The sequence below is a fragment of the Portunus trituberculatus genome, chromosome 5, assembly GCF_017591435.1.
Source record: "Portunus trituberculatus isolate SZX2019 chromosome 5, ASM1759143v1, whole genome shotgun sequence".
Lineage (NCBI taxonomy): Eukaryota > Metazoa > Arthropoda > Malacostraca > Decapoda > Portunidae > Portunus > Portunus trituberculatus.
In genome coordinates, this window is record NC_059259.1 from 9,074,796 (window position 1) to 9,087,295 (window position 12,500).

The following is a 12,500-nucleotide window of genomic DNA, read 5'->3' on the forward strand; positions in this document are numbered from 1 at the left end:
TATCTGACCATTTATCCATTTATGTACATATCTCCATTTATAATATTTGTGTCTGCATTTGTTATCTATGTTAATCTATGTATATGTCTGTCTGTCTGTCTGTCTATCTGTCTGTCTATCTGTCTGTCTGTCTGTCTGTCCATTTCTATATTTATCAACACATATATTTTTTACGACGTGGTTATTTATATACTCTTTCAGTGATGCATTGTTCCCCTCCTCCCAATTTGCCGCGTGTTCCCTTCCCCCTCTTCCCTCTCTTCCCCTCCTCCCTCTGGGGCAGTGACGTCACCAGGTAAGTTCACGCAACACGGTGTAGTGGTGTAGTGGTGTGTGGTATGTGGTGTACAATGGCTCATCAAATATACAACCACAGGTGTTATGAGTCAATTTAACACAGGTGAGGAAAATGCACGGAGAATATTAACCCCTTCAGCACTGGGACACGTTTCTGCCTTGATATTTGTGTGCCATTAGACCATTTTATTGACATTAGGAAGGGTCTATGGAGGTCAGAAGATTAATGGCCACAGTCTTCACTATTTTAACCCCTTCAGTACTGGGACACATTTTTACTATGAGATTTGTGTGCCATTAGACCATTTTGTTGACATTAGGAAGGCTCTATGGAGGTCACAAGATTAATGGCCACAGTCTTCACTATTTTAACCCCTTCAGTACTGGGACACATTTTTACTATGAGATTTGCGTACCATTAGACCATTTTATTGACATTAGGAAAGGCCTATGGAGGTCAGAAGATTAATGGCCACAGTCTTCACTATTTCAATCTCCCACATGAGTTTCTGAAGCTGTAAAAAATCACCAAATAGTCACCAGAATGAATATGGAAACGCGTCATGGTACTGCAGGGGTTAAGGTGGTGGAGTGGAGTGTTTGACGGTGTTTGAGGCGTTCCCACACCTGCACCTACACCTATGTTTGTTTTCACCCTACACTGGAACATTCATAAATTGTTGACTACATATCTGTTTATTATGTACACTTAACCCTCGGCTATCGTGGCCAATTGGGGCCGAAATAGCCGCGCCATAGCCGAAAACGCGATAGCCGAATTGATCTTGGCGGGAAGGCGCGCGATAGCAGGCATCTGAGGTCGCGATAATGAAATTTTAGCAGCTTTTCATGGGTGCGTGATAGCAATAAAACGCGATAGCCGAAGTCGCGATAGCCGAGGGTTGACTGTAGTGTTTTTGTTTTTTTGTTTTTTTACTTATACTATGTTTGTTTACTATGTTTGTTTAGTATGTTTGGTTTGGTGGTGTTTGAGGCCTTCCTACACCTATGTTTTGAGTGGGTGTAGTATGTTTTCAATTCACACTGGAACGTAGATAAACTGTTGATTATTATTATTATTATTATTATTATTATTATTATTATTATTATTATTATTATTATTATTATTATTATTATTATTATTATCATTATTATTATTTATTTATTTATTTACTATGTAGAATGACAGTAAGACGTCGTTCTACCTGTGAGAATTGAGCATTAACCCTTTCAATACTGGAACGCATTTCTACCTTGAGTTTTTAGGTACGATTAGACCATTTTATTGACATTAGGAAGGGTCTATGAGGGTCAAAAGATTAATGGCCACACTCTTCACTATTTGAATCCCTATATGAGTTTCTGAAGCTGTATAAAGTCACCAAATAGTAAAGAGAGTGAATAAGGAAACGTGTCTTGGTACAGAAGGGTTAAGTATTGATGTTGAGGACTTGAGGTGCGTGGAGATGTTAGGTCCAGTGTGGTAGGCGTGTGTCAGCCTGGACTCGCCAATCACTATATGAAGCGCCGCTGCTCCTGGACACTGAAACAAGCAGGCTCACCAACATTACCGACTCACAGGCTTACCAACATTACCGACTCGCAGGCTTACCAACACTACCGACTCACACTGTCACGATACTTTCACAGGTACTACATAAATAACAACAAGCATAATGACAACAACAACAACAATGCTACTACTACTATTACTACTACTACTAAGAATAATAATAATAATAATAATAGACAGTATATTAAAATAGCATTGTATTTAAACTGAAGATGTATAATGGTGTGTGTGGAGAGGCTTACCATTAATAGGGGAAGTATAGGCACTGTGTTAATGGGTCGCGGCGTGGTGGATGGGAAGCGCTCTCAGATATTTGAAAACGCTTTGCTCTCTCCCACGACTGTTTTCCAAGGCCACAGAGATGACTAGCGGGGTTTTTAAGAGTGTTTCTCTAGTTCACAGTGTAGTAATCCTGTCACTCTGCCTGTAGAACCGTAAAAAACACCTCTTTTATTCTTTTTTTATGTAGGAAAGAGGGCCAGCCAAGAGCAAAAAGCAATAAAAAGAGAAAAAAAAAGGCCTACTTGACTGCTGGTACTGTACAAAGAGGTAAGCGTCAGCCAAAGTTAGGGAGTAAATGCCTCGATACCTCCCTCTCAAAAGAAGACAAGTTGTAGGAAGTCGGAAATACAGATGCAGGGAGGGAGTTCCAGAGTTTACTAGTGAAAGGTATGAATGATTGAGAATACCGGTATGTACTGGTACCTTAAAAAAAAAATAATAATAAAAAATCGTTTGGAAATACAGAAGAAGGAGGGAGTTCCAGAGTTTACTAGTGAAAGGTATGAGAAAGGTATGAATGATTGAGAATACCGGTATGTAATGGTACCTTAAAAGAATAATAATAATAATAAATAAAAGAAGAGGGAGTCGTTTGGAAATACAGAAGAAGAGAGGGAGTTCCAGAGTTTACTAGTGAAAGGTATGAATGATTGAGAATACCGGTATGTACTGGTACCTTAAAAAAATAATAAAAATCGTGTAAATTGAAACAAAGCCTTTTGAAATAGTGAGAAAAAGAGCTTGAGGTGGTATCGGGGTGTGCGCGGCGCCTCGAGGTGTTATCTTATCATTGTGTGTTACGGACCGAGGGAGGCGCGTTAGAGGGGAGCAGGTGGCATAGGCGTGGTTGACATAGCAGGCCCCTTCAAAATGTGTCTGTGTGGGTGTGTGGGGGTCCGGGGGGGGGGTGCTTAGCGTGTCATGTTATACGTGTATGTGTTACTATGTGCGTATGTAACATTATACCGGACGTGTGCATGATGAATACGTGTGTGTGTGTGTGTGTGTGTGTGTGTGTGTGTGTGTGTGTGTGTGTGTGTGTGTGTGTGTGTGTGTGTGTGTGTGTGTGTAGGGTGATACAAGAACAGATGCACAAACGTAAACAAAGAAACTTAAATCTCGTGACTGAATGAGGAAGGAAAGGAATAAAACACTTACTACTACTACTACTACTACTACTACTACTACTACTACTACTACTACTACTACTACTACTACTACTACTACTACTACTACTACTATCTTTTTGTTGCTTACCAAGGGATACCACTCATTAAACCCCTCCCTTTAATCTAGGGGCGTTCAACTCGCGGCCCGCCAAGTTATTTTCTGTGGCCGTTTATCTGCAAGGAGAGAGAACCATAAGTGTCATCAGTAGGTGGGGAATCAATGTGCTGCCTTTGCTTGAGAATCGAACTCTTTTGTCTTAATTTATGATCTGTTAGGGAAATAATGGGAAACAACATCGGACGTAGCTTTTTAAATCCCTTCAGTACCATGACGCGTTTCCCTATTCATTCTGGTGACTATTTGGTGATTTTATACAGCTTCAGAAACTCATGTAGGGGATTGAAATAATGGAGTGTGTGCCATTGATCTTGTGAGAGAATAAAGCGTTAAGGGTGTTTTTTTTATAGTTCCGGTGATGGATGAGTAAGATTTCTGGTTCATTATAAGGAGAAACTGTCTTGAAAACCTTCCTAATTATCTCTGTGGCCTTGGAAAATTGTCCTAGTGAGAGATTGAAGCGTTTTAAGGGTGTTTTTTTATGATTCTGGTGATAGATTGGCAAGATTTTTAATTCATGAAAAGGAAAAGTTGTCTTAAACCAGGTTAGTTGTCTTTGTGGCATTGGAAAATTGTCTTAGTGAGAGTGGAAGACGTTTGTGAATAGAGCTTAACAGAGACAGGCTTGAAAGGAGGCGAGGAGGAGGAGGAGCAGGCGAGGACAGTACACCCCATCAGGCAGACAGTGCACGGCGCAGCAATTGCCGCCAGGAACAACAGGTGCACGGCGGGGAACACCTGCTTGACGGGGAGAGGAGGGAGAGAGACAGAGGGAGAGTGAGGGGAAATGAGGCGAATGACTCTGGAAAAAAAAAAAAAACTTGCAAAAGACAGACTTGTATCGTGTGTGTGTGTGTGTGTGTGTGGGTGTGTGTGTGTGTGTTTGTGTGTGTGTGTGCGTGGATGTACTTGCCTGTGAATGTGTTTCCAAGTGTATATAAGAGACCGTCCCGCCAGGTAGCACCACACTTACGTGTTCCCTGCACAGACCACCACCATCACCACCAAGCATGAGGCTGAGGTTCCTGGTGGTGCTGCTGGTGCTGCTGGTGGGCGTGGCGGCGGCTGCGTCACTGCAAGAGACCGACGCTGACGTGGAACAAAGGGAGGCTGACGAGGACGAGGCGAGGATTGGGAACACTCGCGACGATGAAGAAGATGAAGAAGATGAAGAAGATGAGGACGATGAAGACGATGAAGACGATGAAGACGATGAGGAGGAGGAGGATACACTGAAAACAAGAGACGAAGGTGATCCAGAAGAAGGTGAAAAGCCAGTTGTCTTTCCTGGACTGGCGAGAAGCGCCGGTACTAATGAGGTAATGCTACACACACACACACACACACACACACACACACACACACACACACACACACACACAGAGAGAGAGAGAGAGAGAGAGAGAGAGAGAGAGAGAGAGAGAGAGAGAGAGAGAGAGAGAGAGAGAGAGAGAGAGTGGCATAACCTGTGAAATAGTACAAATAGTTATCAAGCTACTACTAATACCAGTCTTTCTTTCACCCCACAGACGGATGCTGTAGAAGGTAAGAAAGAGAGAGAGAGAGAGAGAGAGAGAGAGAGAGAGAGAGAGAGAGAGAGAGAGAGAGAGAGAGAGAGAGAATATTTCACCACAAACCTATCACCCAGTCACCATTCACCTTCATCCACTCCTTCAGGTACAGGTGAGGCGCAGGAAAGGCTGCTGATCAATTTGGTGCCGAAGTGTTCTCTGCAGAAGACGTGCCAGAACCGGCAGGGGAACTGCAGGACTGAATGGTGCTCGCGCTGGGAGGAGGAGGTGCCCGGAGGATGCAGTGGCCAAGGATGCAGGTGCTGTGCTCGTAGGACTGCACCTGGTGAGTCTATGTATGTGTGTGTGTGTGTGTGTGTGTGTGTGTGTGTGTGTGTGTGTGTGTGTGTGTGTGTGTGTGTGTGTGTGTGTGTGTGTTTAGTGATATATTTCCTGAGTTCTTCCTACCATTACTGACTTTATCCTCCTCCTCCTCCTCCTCCTCCTCCTCCTCCTCCTCCTCCTCCCCGCAGTGTGCAGTAAGGACTACAGGTGTGACAGGGAGGGCGGCGAATGTAAGTCTGAGTGTGCGTGGGGCGAGCATCCTACTGCGTGGGCCGTGTGTCAAAACCAGGGCTGCAAGTGCTGTGTGCCCGACAAGAGAGGTAGGTGTTCCTGGTTACTGGTGGTGGAAGCTGATATTGTTCTCTCTCTCTCTCTCTCTCTCTCTCTCTCTCTCTCTCTCTCTCTCTCTCTCTCTCTCTCTCTCTCTCTCTCTCTCTCTCTCTCTCTCTCTCTCTCTCTCTCTCTCTCTCTCTCTCTCTCTCTCTCTTTTTTTTTCTTTTTTTTTTTTTTTCTTTTCTTTTTTTATTTTTTTCTTTTTTCTTTAGACTTCATTCTCTTTTTCTCTTTTTTTCTCTTTTTTTTCTCTGTATCTTTTTTGTTTTCTCTTTTTTTGTTTTGTTTATTTTGCTTGATTTTACTGTATGTTTTTATTCATGTTGTGTGTGTGTGTGTGTGTGTGTGTGTGTGTGTGTGTGTGTGTGTGTGTGTGTGTGTGTGTGTGTGTGTGTGTGTGTTCTTCCTTCTTTTCCTATGTTTTTCAATGTTTTTTTGTTCGTTTCCAGTTTCCCTACACATTTATCAGCTTTTCTCTGTATTTTTCCAGTGTTTCTCTGTATCGTTCCCCTCTCACTTCCTGCCTTCCCTGTGGCCTCCCCCTGTCCCTCCCCTGTGACAGCAGTAACTAGCTTGGCCCCCCCTGCCCTACCCTGTACCTCACACTAACTTCCCCTGCTCCTCCCCTGCTCTCCCCTGTCCACACAAACTTCCCCCATCCTTTTCCCTTACAATAACTCCCTCTGCCCTTTCTCTGTGGCTACATTAACTCATCTCCCTACCCTCCCTCTTCCTCCTCTCCCCTGTGGCTCTGTTAATTCATCTCCGTCCCCCTTGTGTCCTCTCCCCCAGTGTGTGTGACGGGGTACCACTGCCAGAACAGAGACGGAAGATGCAAGGACAAATGTGATGCTAATGAGTTTGTTGCTCCGGAGTTGTACTGCTCTGGTCAAGGATGCCACTGCTGCTGCCCGCGCCAACAACGTAAGGGTTCACACACACACACACACACACACACACACACACAGAGAGAGAGAGAGAGAGAGAGAGAGAGAGACTGGAACGGAACCTCTTCAAACTACTAGAACCACAAAAACACCCTTGAAAACCTTAACCTACCCTACCCTGCCACTGGGGCCACAAGAACACTCCTGGAATCCCCAAATCTTTCACTGGAAGGGATCAAAAGAGGATTAAATGCTTTCTCACTTTTATTTTTCTTTCTCAGTCCTCGTTATCTTCTTTTCTTATTCATTATTCTTTCCAGAGAGAGAGAGAGAGAGAGAGAGAGAGAGAGAATGTATACAGTTGTTTTACAATCTTTCCATACAATATTGATCTACCTACCTTAGCTTTACCCACCTGTGTATCTATTAACCCACCTGTCTACCCACCTATCTACCTATTGATCTATCTATCCACCTGTCTGTGTCACCTTGAAAGCCTCTCATCTCTGCCCTCATCACCCCAGGCTGCCCCGCTGACAGCAGCTGTAGGGGACCAAATGGAGAGAGGGGAGAGTGCAAGGAGAGGTGCAGCTTCAGCGAGACGGAGCTGGGCGGGTATTGTAAAAACAGCAATTGTAAGTGCTGTGTGACCAACCCCAAACGTGAGTCCTCATTTTGTTGCTCTCTGAATCCTAACCTCCTCTTTACCCCTTCAGTACCAGGGCGTGTTTCCGTATTCTTTCTGGTGACTATTTGGTGACTTCATACAGCTTCAGGAACTCATGTGGGGGGTTAGAATAGTGATGACTTTGGCTATTAATCATCTAACCTCCATGGAGCCTTTCTAATGTCAATAAAATGGTCTTATGCACAAACTGTCTTAAAATGCACTCTAAACATGCCAAACTGTCTTAAAATGCCTTAAAAACATACCAAACTTTCAAAATGCCATAAAAACACGAGTCTCCATATTCATTTTGTTTACTATTTGGTGATTTTATACAGCTTCAGAAACTTATGGTTGGGGATTAGAATAGTGAAGACTGTGGCCATTAATCTCCTGCCCTCTATAGACCTTTCCTAATGTTAATAAAAGGATCTTACACACAAATCTCATGGAAAAAAATATGTCCCAGTACTGAAGGGATTAAAATAGTGAAGACTGTGGCCATTAATCTTCTGCCCTCCATAGACCCTTCCTAATGTCGATAAAATGGTCTTATACACAAATCTCAAGGTAAAAATGTGTCCCAGTACTTGAAGGGGTTAAAGAAAACGGAAGCCAGAGGTAGAGAGAAATACAGAAATAGAAAGAGAATTTACTTGGATAGCAGGCTGGTTAACTCTCCTAGACTGTGAGATTACAGTCTAGTTTAGTATTTATTAATGTAAGAGAGAAAGACTGGCCAAGAGGAAAAAGAGAAATAAAAAAAAAAGGCCCACTCAGTCGCCAGTCCCCCTACAGATCTGAAAGGGTTAGCCAAAAGGGATAAATGTGTTGAATCTTACTGTGCGTTATAAAGCCCACTCAGTCGCCAGTCCCCCTACAAATCTGAAAGGGTTAACCAAAAGACAGAGATACATGTGTTGAATCTTACTGTGCGTTACAAAGCCCACTCAGTCGCCAGTCCCCCTACAGATCTGAAAGGGTTAACCAAAAGACAGAGATACATGTGTTGAATCTTACTGTGCGTTACAAAGCCCACTCAGTCGCCAGTCCCCCTACAGATCTGAAAGGGTTAACCAAAAGACAGAGATACATGTGTTGAATCGTACTGTGCCCACTCAGTCGCCAGTCCCTCTACAGATCTGAAAGGGTTAACCAAAAGACAGAGATACATGTGTTGAACCTTACTGTGTGTTATAAGGCCCACTCAGTCGCCAGTCCCCCTACAGATCTGAAAGGGTTAACCAAAAGACAGAGATACATGTATTGAATCTTACTGTGCGTTACAAAGCCCACTCAGTCGCCAGTCCCCCTACAGATCTGAAAGGGTTAGCCAAAAGACAGAGATACATGTGTTGAACCTTACTGTGCGTTACAAAGCCCACTCAGTCGCCAGTCCCCCTACAGATCTGAAAGGGTTAACCAAAAGACAGAGATACATGTGTTGAACCTTACTGTGCGTTACAAAGCCCACTCAGTCGCCAGTCCCCCTACAGATCTGAAAGGGTTAGCCAAAAGGGATAAATGTGTTGAATCTTTCTGTGTGTTGTGCTCCCTGTGTAGCGGCGCCAAATGACCTAAGGTGTTGCGGCGCCTAATATTAAATCCATCCATCCATCCATTCCCCCGGGCAGAGTGTGTGCGGGACTGGCGGTGCAAGGAGGCCGGCGGGGTGTGCAAGGAGTGGTGTGGGAGCAACGAGAAGCTTTTGAACGCTGGGTGTTACGGTGGACCACACTGTCAATGCTGCGTCCCGGCCAAACCCCCACAGCCCAGTGAGTAGTGACCTGTGTTGACCTGGTTGGAGTGACCTTGTTGTGTTCACCTTGTTGTGTTCACCTTGTATTTATTAATTGTACTTACCTGGTTGGAGTTACCTAGTTGTATTTACCTAGTTGTATTTATCTAGCTTCGTACTGTCCCGTCTCTGTTATCCTCAAAATGATCCACCTTCATGTTAGTTTTGTATTGTTGCCGCTTGAGTCACTTCTCTATCTCATGTCAAGCTGCGACAGTTCTGTGTGGAAAACTGTCTTCCTTCACATTCCTCGTGCATGAGCTCTTCTTCGGTTCATTCCTGTTGTCTCTCGTGGATCGCTCATCACGCGTTACCAAACCTTCCCTGTCATAGTTATCGATTCCTTCCAAGAGTCACACGCCCGTATTCAGAAACGCTTTGTTCTCTCACTATGTCAAATTTCCAAGGCCACAGAGACGACTAACCGGGTTTTTCAGAGTCTCTCCTTAAAATAAACTAGAAATCTCGCCAATCTATCACCAGAACTATAAAAAAAACACCTAAAAACACTAATATCTTCAACTGGACCCTTTGGAAAGCAGTGATGCGAGAGAGCAAAGCGTTTCAGAATTCAGGCCCATGTGTGTGTGTGTGTGTGTGTGTGTCCTAGGCCCTTCCCACACTAAGGGCACCATCTCCCGCCTGCAGAGTGCATTGACGAGTGGTGCAGGGACTCTGGCGGACAGTGCAAGTCGATATGCAGCTCAGATGAGGAGGAAATCAACGGAGCCTGCAAAGGAGAAAACTGCTGGTGTTGCGCGCCCAGACAACCTCGTAAGACATGGTGGTGGTGGTGGTGGTGGTGGTGGTGATGATGATGATGATGATGATATTGATGTACTATGATTGTTGTTGATGTTACTGTAGGCTTTACTGTGTACTTACTATTCATACTACTACTGCTACTACTGCTACTGCTACTGTTACTGTTACTACTACTATTCTGCTAATATTGATGCTGCTGGTGCTGGTGCTGGTGCTGCTACTACTACTACTACTACTACTACTACTACTACTACTACTACTACTACTACTACTACTACTACTACTACTACTACTACTACTTCTCCTCCTCCTCCTCCTTCTCCTCCTCCTCCTCCTCCTGCTTGTGCTCATTCTTATTTCCCTCAAATTTTCCTCCTCCTCCTTCCTTTCCCTTCCCTTCCCTTCCTTTCCCTTCCCTTCCCTTCCCTTCCTCTGTCCCCCGATGTCACGCCTTCTCCCCGCCCTTCAGAGTGCTGGAGGAAGAAGAAATGCAAGAAGCAAGGCGGCAAATGTCGGCAGAACTGTTTGGGGAACGAGCGCTTGGTGGCGAACGGATGCGAGGGAAAGGACTGCTGGTGTTGTGTGCAGAAGAGTAAGTGTGTGGTGGTGGTGGTGGTGGTGGTGGTGGTGGTGGTGGTGGTTGGGATATTTGATGAGGTCTTCTTGTTGTTAGTTTTGTGATTATTGTCTTTTTTTTTTTTCTTCCTTTGTTTTTTGTTTTTTTTTAATATATCTCCTCCTCCTCCTCCTCCTCCTCCTCCTCCGGCAGAGTGCAAGAACAACAAGAGGTGCGACAAACATGAGGGTAAATGCTCCAAACAGGTGTGTGACCCGGAGTGGGATCGCATTGTTCCTGGCGCTTGCTTCGGAGGGGATGACTGCCAATGCTGCGCCCCCCAGAGTGAGTGTGTGTGTGTGTGTGTGTGTGTGTGTGTGTGTGTGTGTGTGTGTGTGTGTCTGGTGTTTTAAGGGTCTTTTGCCTAATTGTTTCAGTTGTTTTAAGATTAGGACATTTTTTTTAGTCTATTTTTCTAGTCTTATGTAAAATTAAATGCCTGAGTGAATTTATTGTGTATTTTCGTTTTTTTTTTTTTCGTTTCGGTTTTTTGTTGAACTGCACACAATCAGAATTTGCAGAGTTTTCGTCTATTTTGATTTATTTTAAGGTATTTTCAGGGTATTGAATAAGACACGTGGTCAGTATGCCATCTGAATCTGTGTGTGTGTGTGTGTGTGTGTGTGTGTGTGTGTGTGTGTGTGTCAGTCAGTCAGTCAGTCAGTCAGTCACCACACAGTAAATCAAACAAAAGACACACAAACAGCAAAATAAACACCAGTATCTCACACCAACACCAGCACCACCATCCCTGACACCCCCCTCCTCCTCCTCCTCCTCCCTGCAGAGTGTATCATCTCTGGGCGGTGCGCGTATCACAACGGTGTGTGTCGCAAGAAGTGCCGGAAGGGAGAGTCAGCTGATCCTTACGGCGGCTGTCTTGGGAGTATCTTTGGCGCGAAGTGTCATTGCTGTGTGCCCTCATGTAAGTCACGTGTGTGTGTGTGTGTGTGTGTGTGTGTGTGTGTGTGTGTGTGTGTGTGTGTGTATGTATGTATGTGTCTGTCTGTCTCCCTTTCCCTCTCCCTCTCCTCCCTCTCCCTTTCCCTCTCCCTCTCCCTCTCCCTCTCCCTCTCACTCACTCTCCCCATTTTCTCACCACAGGGAAGATGTCAGAGATATCAGCTGACAAGAACTTTGAAGTCTTTGATGATGAAGAATAAAACCTGCACAACATCACCTGGCTGACATCACATGGCTGACTTCACCTTGCTGACTTCACCTGGCTGACATCACCTGGCTGACATCACCTGGCTGACTTCACCTGGTTGACATCACCTGGCTGACTTCACCTGTGACCTCAACCTAGCATTTCGTAATCCTTCAGCTGTTTCGACATTTCTGGTTAGCATTTGAACCTTCCCAGTAATTCTGTAGCATTTGAACCTGTTAGTAGAGTAGTACAACAGTGTTTGATCCTCTTTAGTGGGATTCAGTAGCATTGGATCGCCTTTATTGCAGTAAGTTGTGATTTTATCTCTATGTGCAGTAGGTAGTAGGCTCATGTCTCCTGCTTATTGGTATTTGATTCTCTTATTATATGTATTGGAACTTGACATTAAATTCTCCATTATAGCAAGTGTGTAGTGTTTGAATCCTTTCCCGAGAGAGAGAGAGAGAGAGAGAGAGAGAGAGAGAGAGAGAGAGAGAGAGAGAGAGAGGTTTGTTCCCATGTACTAGTGTAAGAGTGAACCAGTATTTGCATCACCATTCTGTTCATCTCACCACTCCCTTCACCACCTCACCAGTACAGAAGTTAGCTAATCAGTACTCCCACTCCCTCACCAATAAAATAATCAATACGGCAGCCTCACCACATCCTCACCACTCTCGTCACCACCTCACCAGGACAAAAGTTAGCTAGTCACTGCCTCACCACTACTCTGTCCACCTCACTAGTGCCAGAGTGAACTAGTGTATACATCACCACTCTTCACCTCACCACACGCTCACCACTCACGTCACCACCTCACCACCTCACCACTCAAGTCACCACCTCACCACCTCACCAGGGCAAAAGTTAGCTAGTCACTGCCTCCACTCCTTCACCACTACTCTGTCCACCTCACTAGTGCAAGAGTAATTACCTTAAACATTATAAACCATATCTCTCTCTCTCTCTCTCTCTCTCTCTCTCTC

The 12,500-nt window shown here is 44.6% G+C and overlaps 1 protein-coding gene across 1 annotated transcript; it reads left to right on the forward strand.

The window, feature by feature from the left end:
- Positions 1-4,396: 4,396 nt before the first annotated feature.
- LOC123515384 (protein draper-like) lies at positions 4,397-11,941 on the forward strand. The gene is made up of 12 exons (XM_045273909.1): positions 4,397-4,758; positions 4,969-4,984; positions 5,117-5,296; positions 5,484-5,615; positions 6,421-6,552; positions 7,040-7,177; positions 8,817-8,957; positions 9,629-9,754; positions 10,215-10,337; positions 10,515-10,646; positions 11,149-11,286; positions 11,466-11,941. The coding sequence occupies exons 1-12, from the start codon at positions 4,450-4,452 to the stop codon at positions 11,522-11,524; spliced, it is 1,626 nt and encodes a 541-aa protein (XP_045129844.1). The 5' UTR covers positions 4,397-4,449; the 3' UTR covers positions 11,525-11,941.
- The last annotated feature ends 559 nt before the right edge of the window (positions 11,942-12,500 follow it).

What these genes read in the sequence shown, in the direction of transcription:
- LOC123515384 (XM_045273909.1), top strand. Translation starts at nt 4,450, where the DNA reads ATGAGGCTGAGGTTCCTGGTGGTGCTGCTGGTGCTGCTGGTGGGCGTG. An exon ending in CTGTGTGCCCGACAAGAGAG is followed by an intron (nt 5,616 to 6,420) that starts GTAGGTGTTCCT and finishes CCTCTCCCCCAG; the next exon opens with TGTGTGTGACGGGGTACCAC. An exon ending in TCATTGCTGTGTGCCCTCAT is followed by an intron (nt 11,287 to 11,465) that starts GTAAGTCACGTG and finishes TTCTCACCACAG; the next exon opens with GGAAGATGTCAGAGATATCA.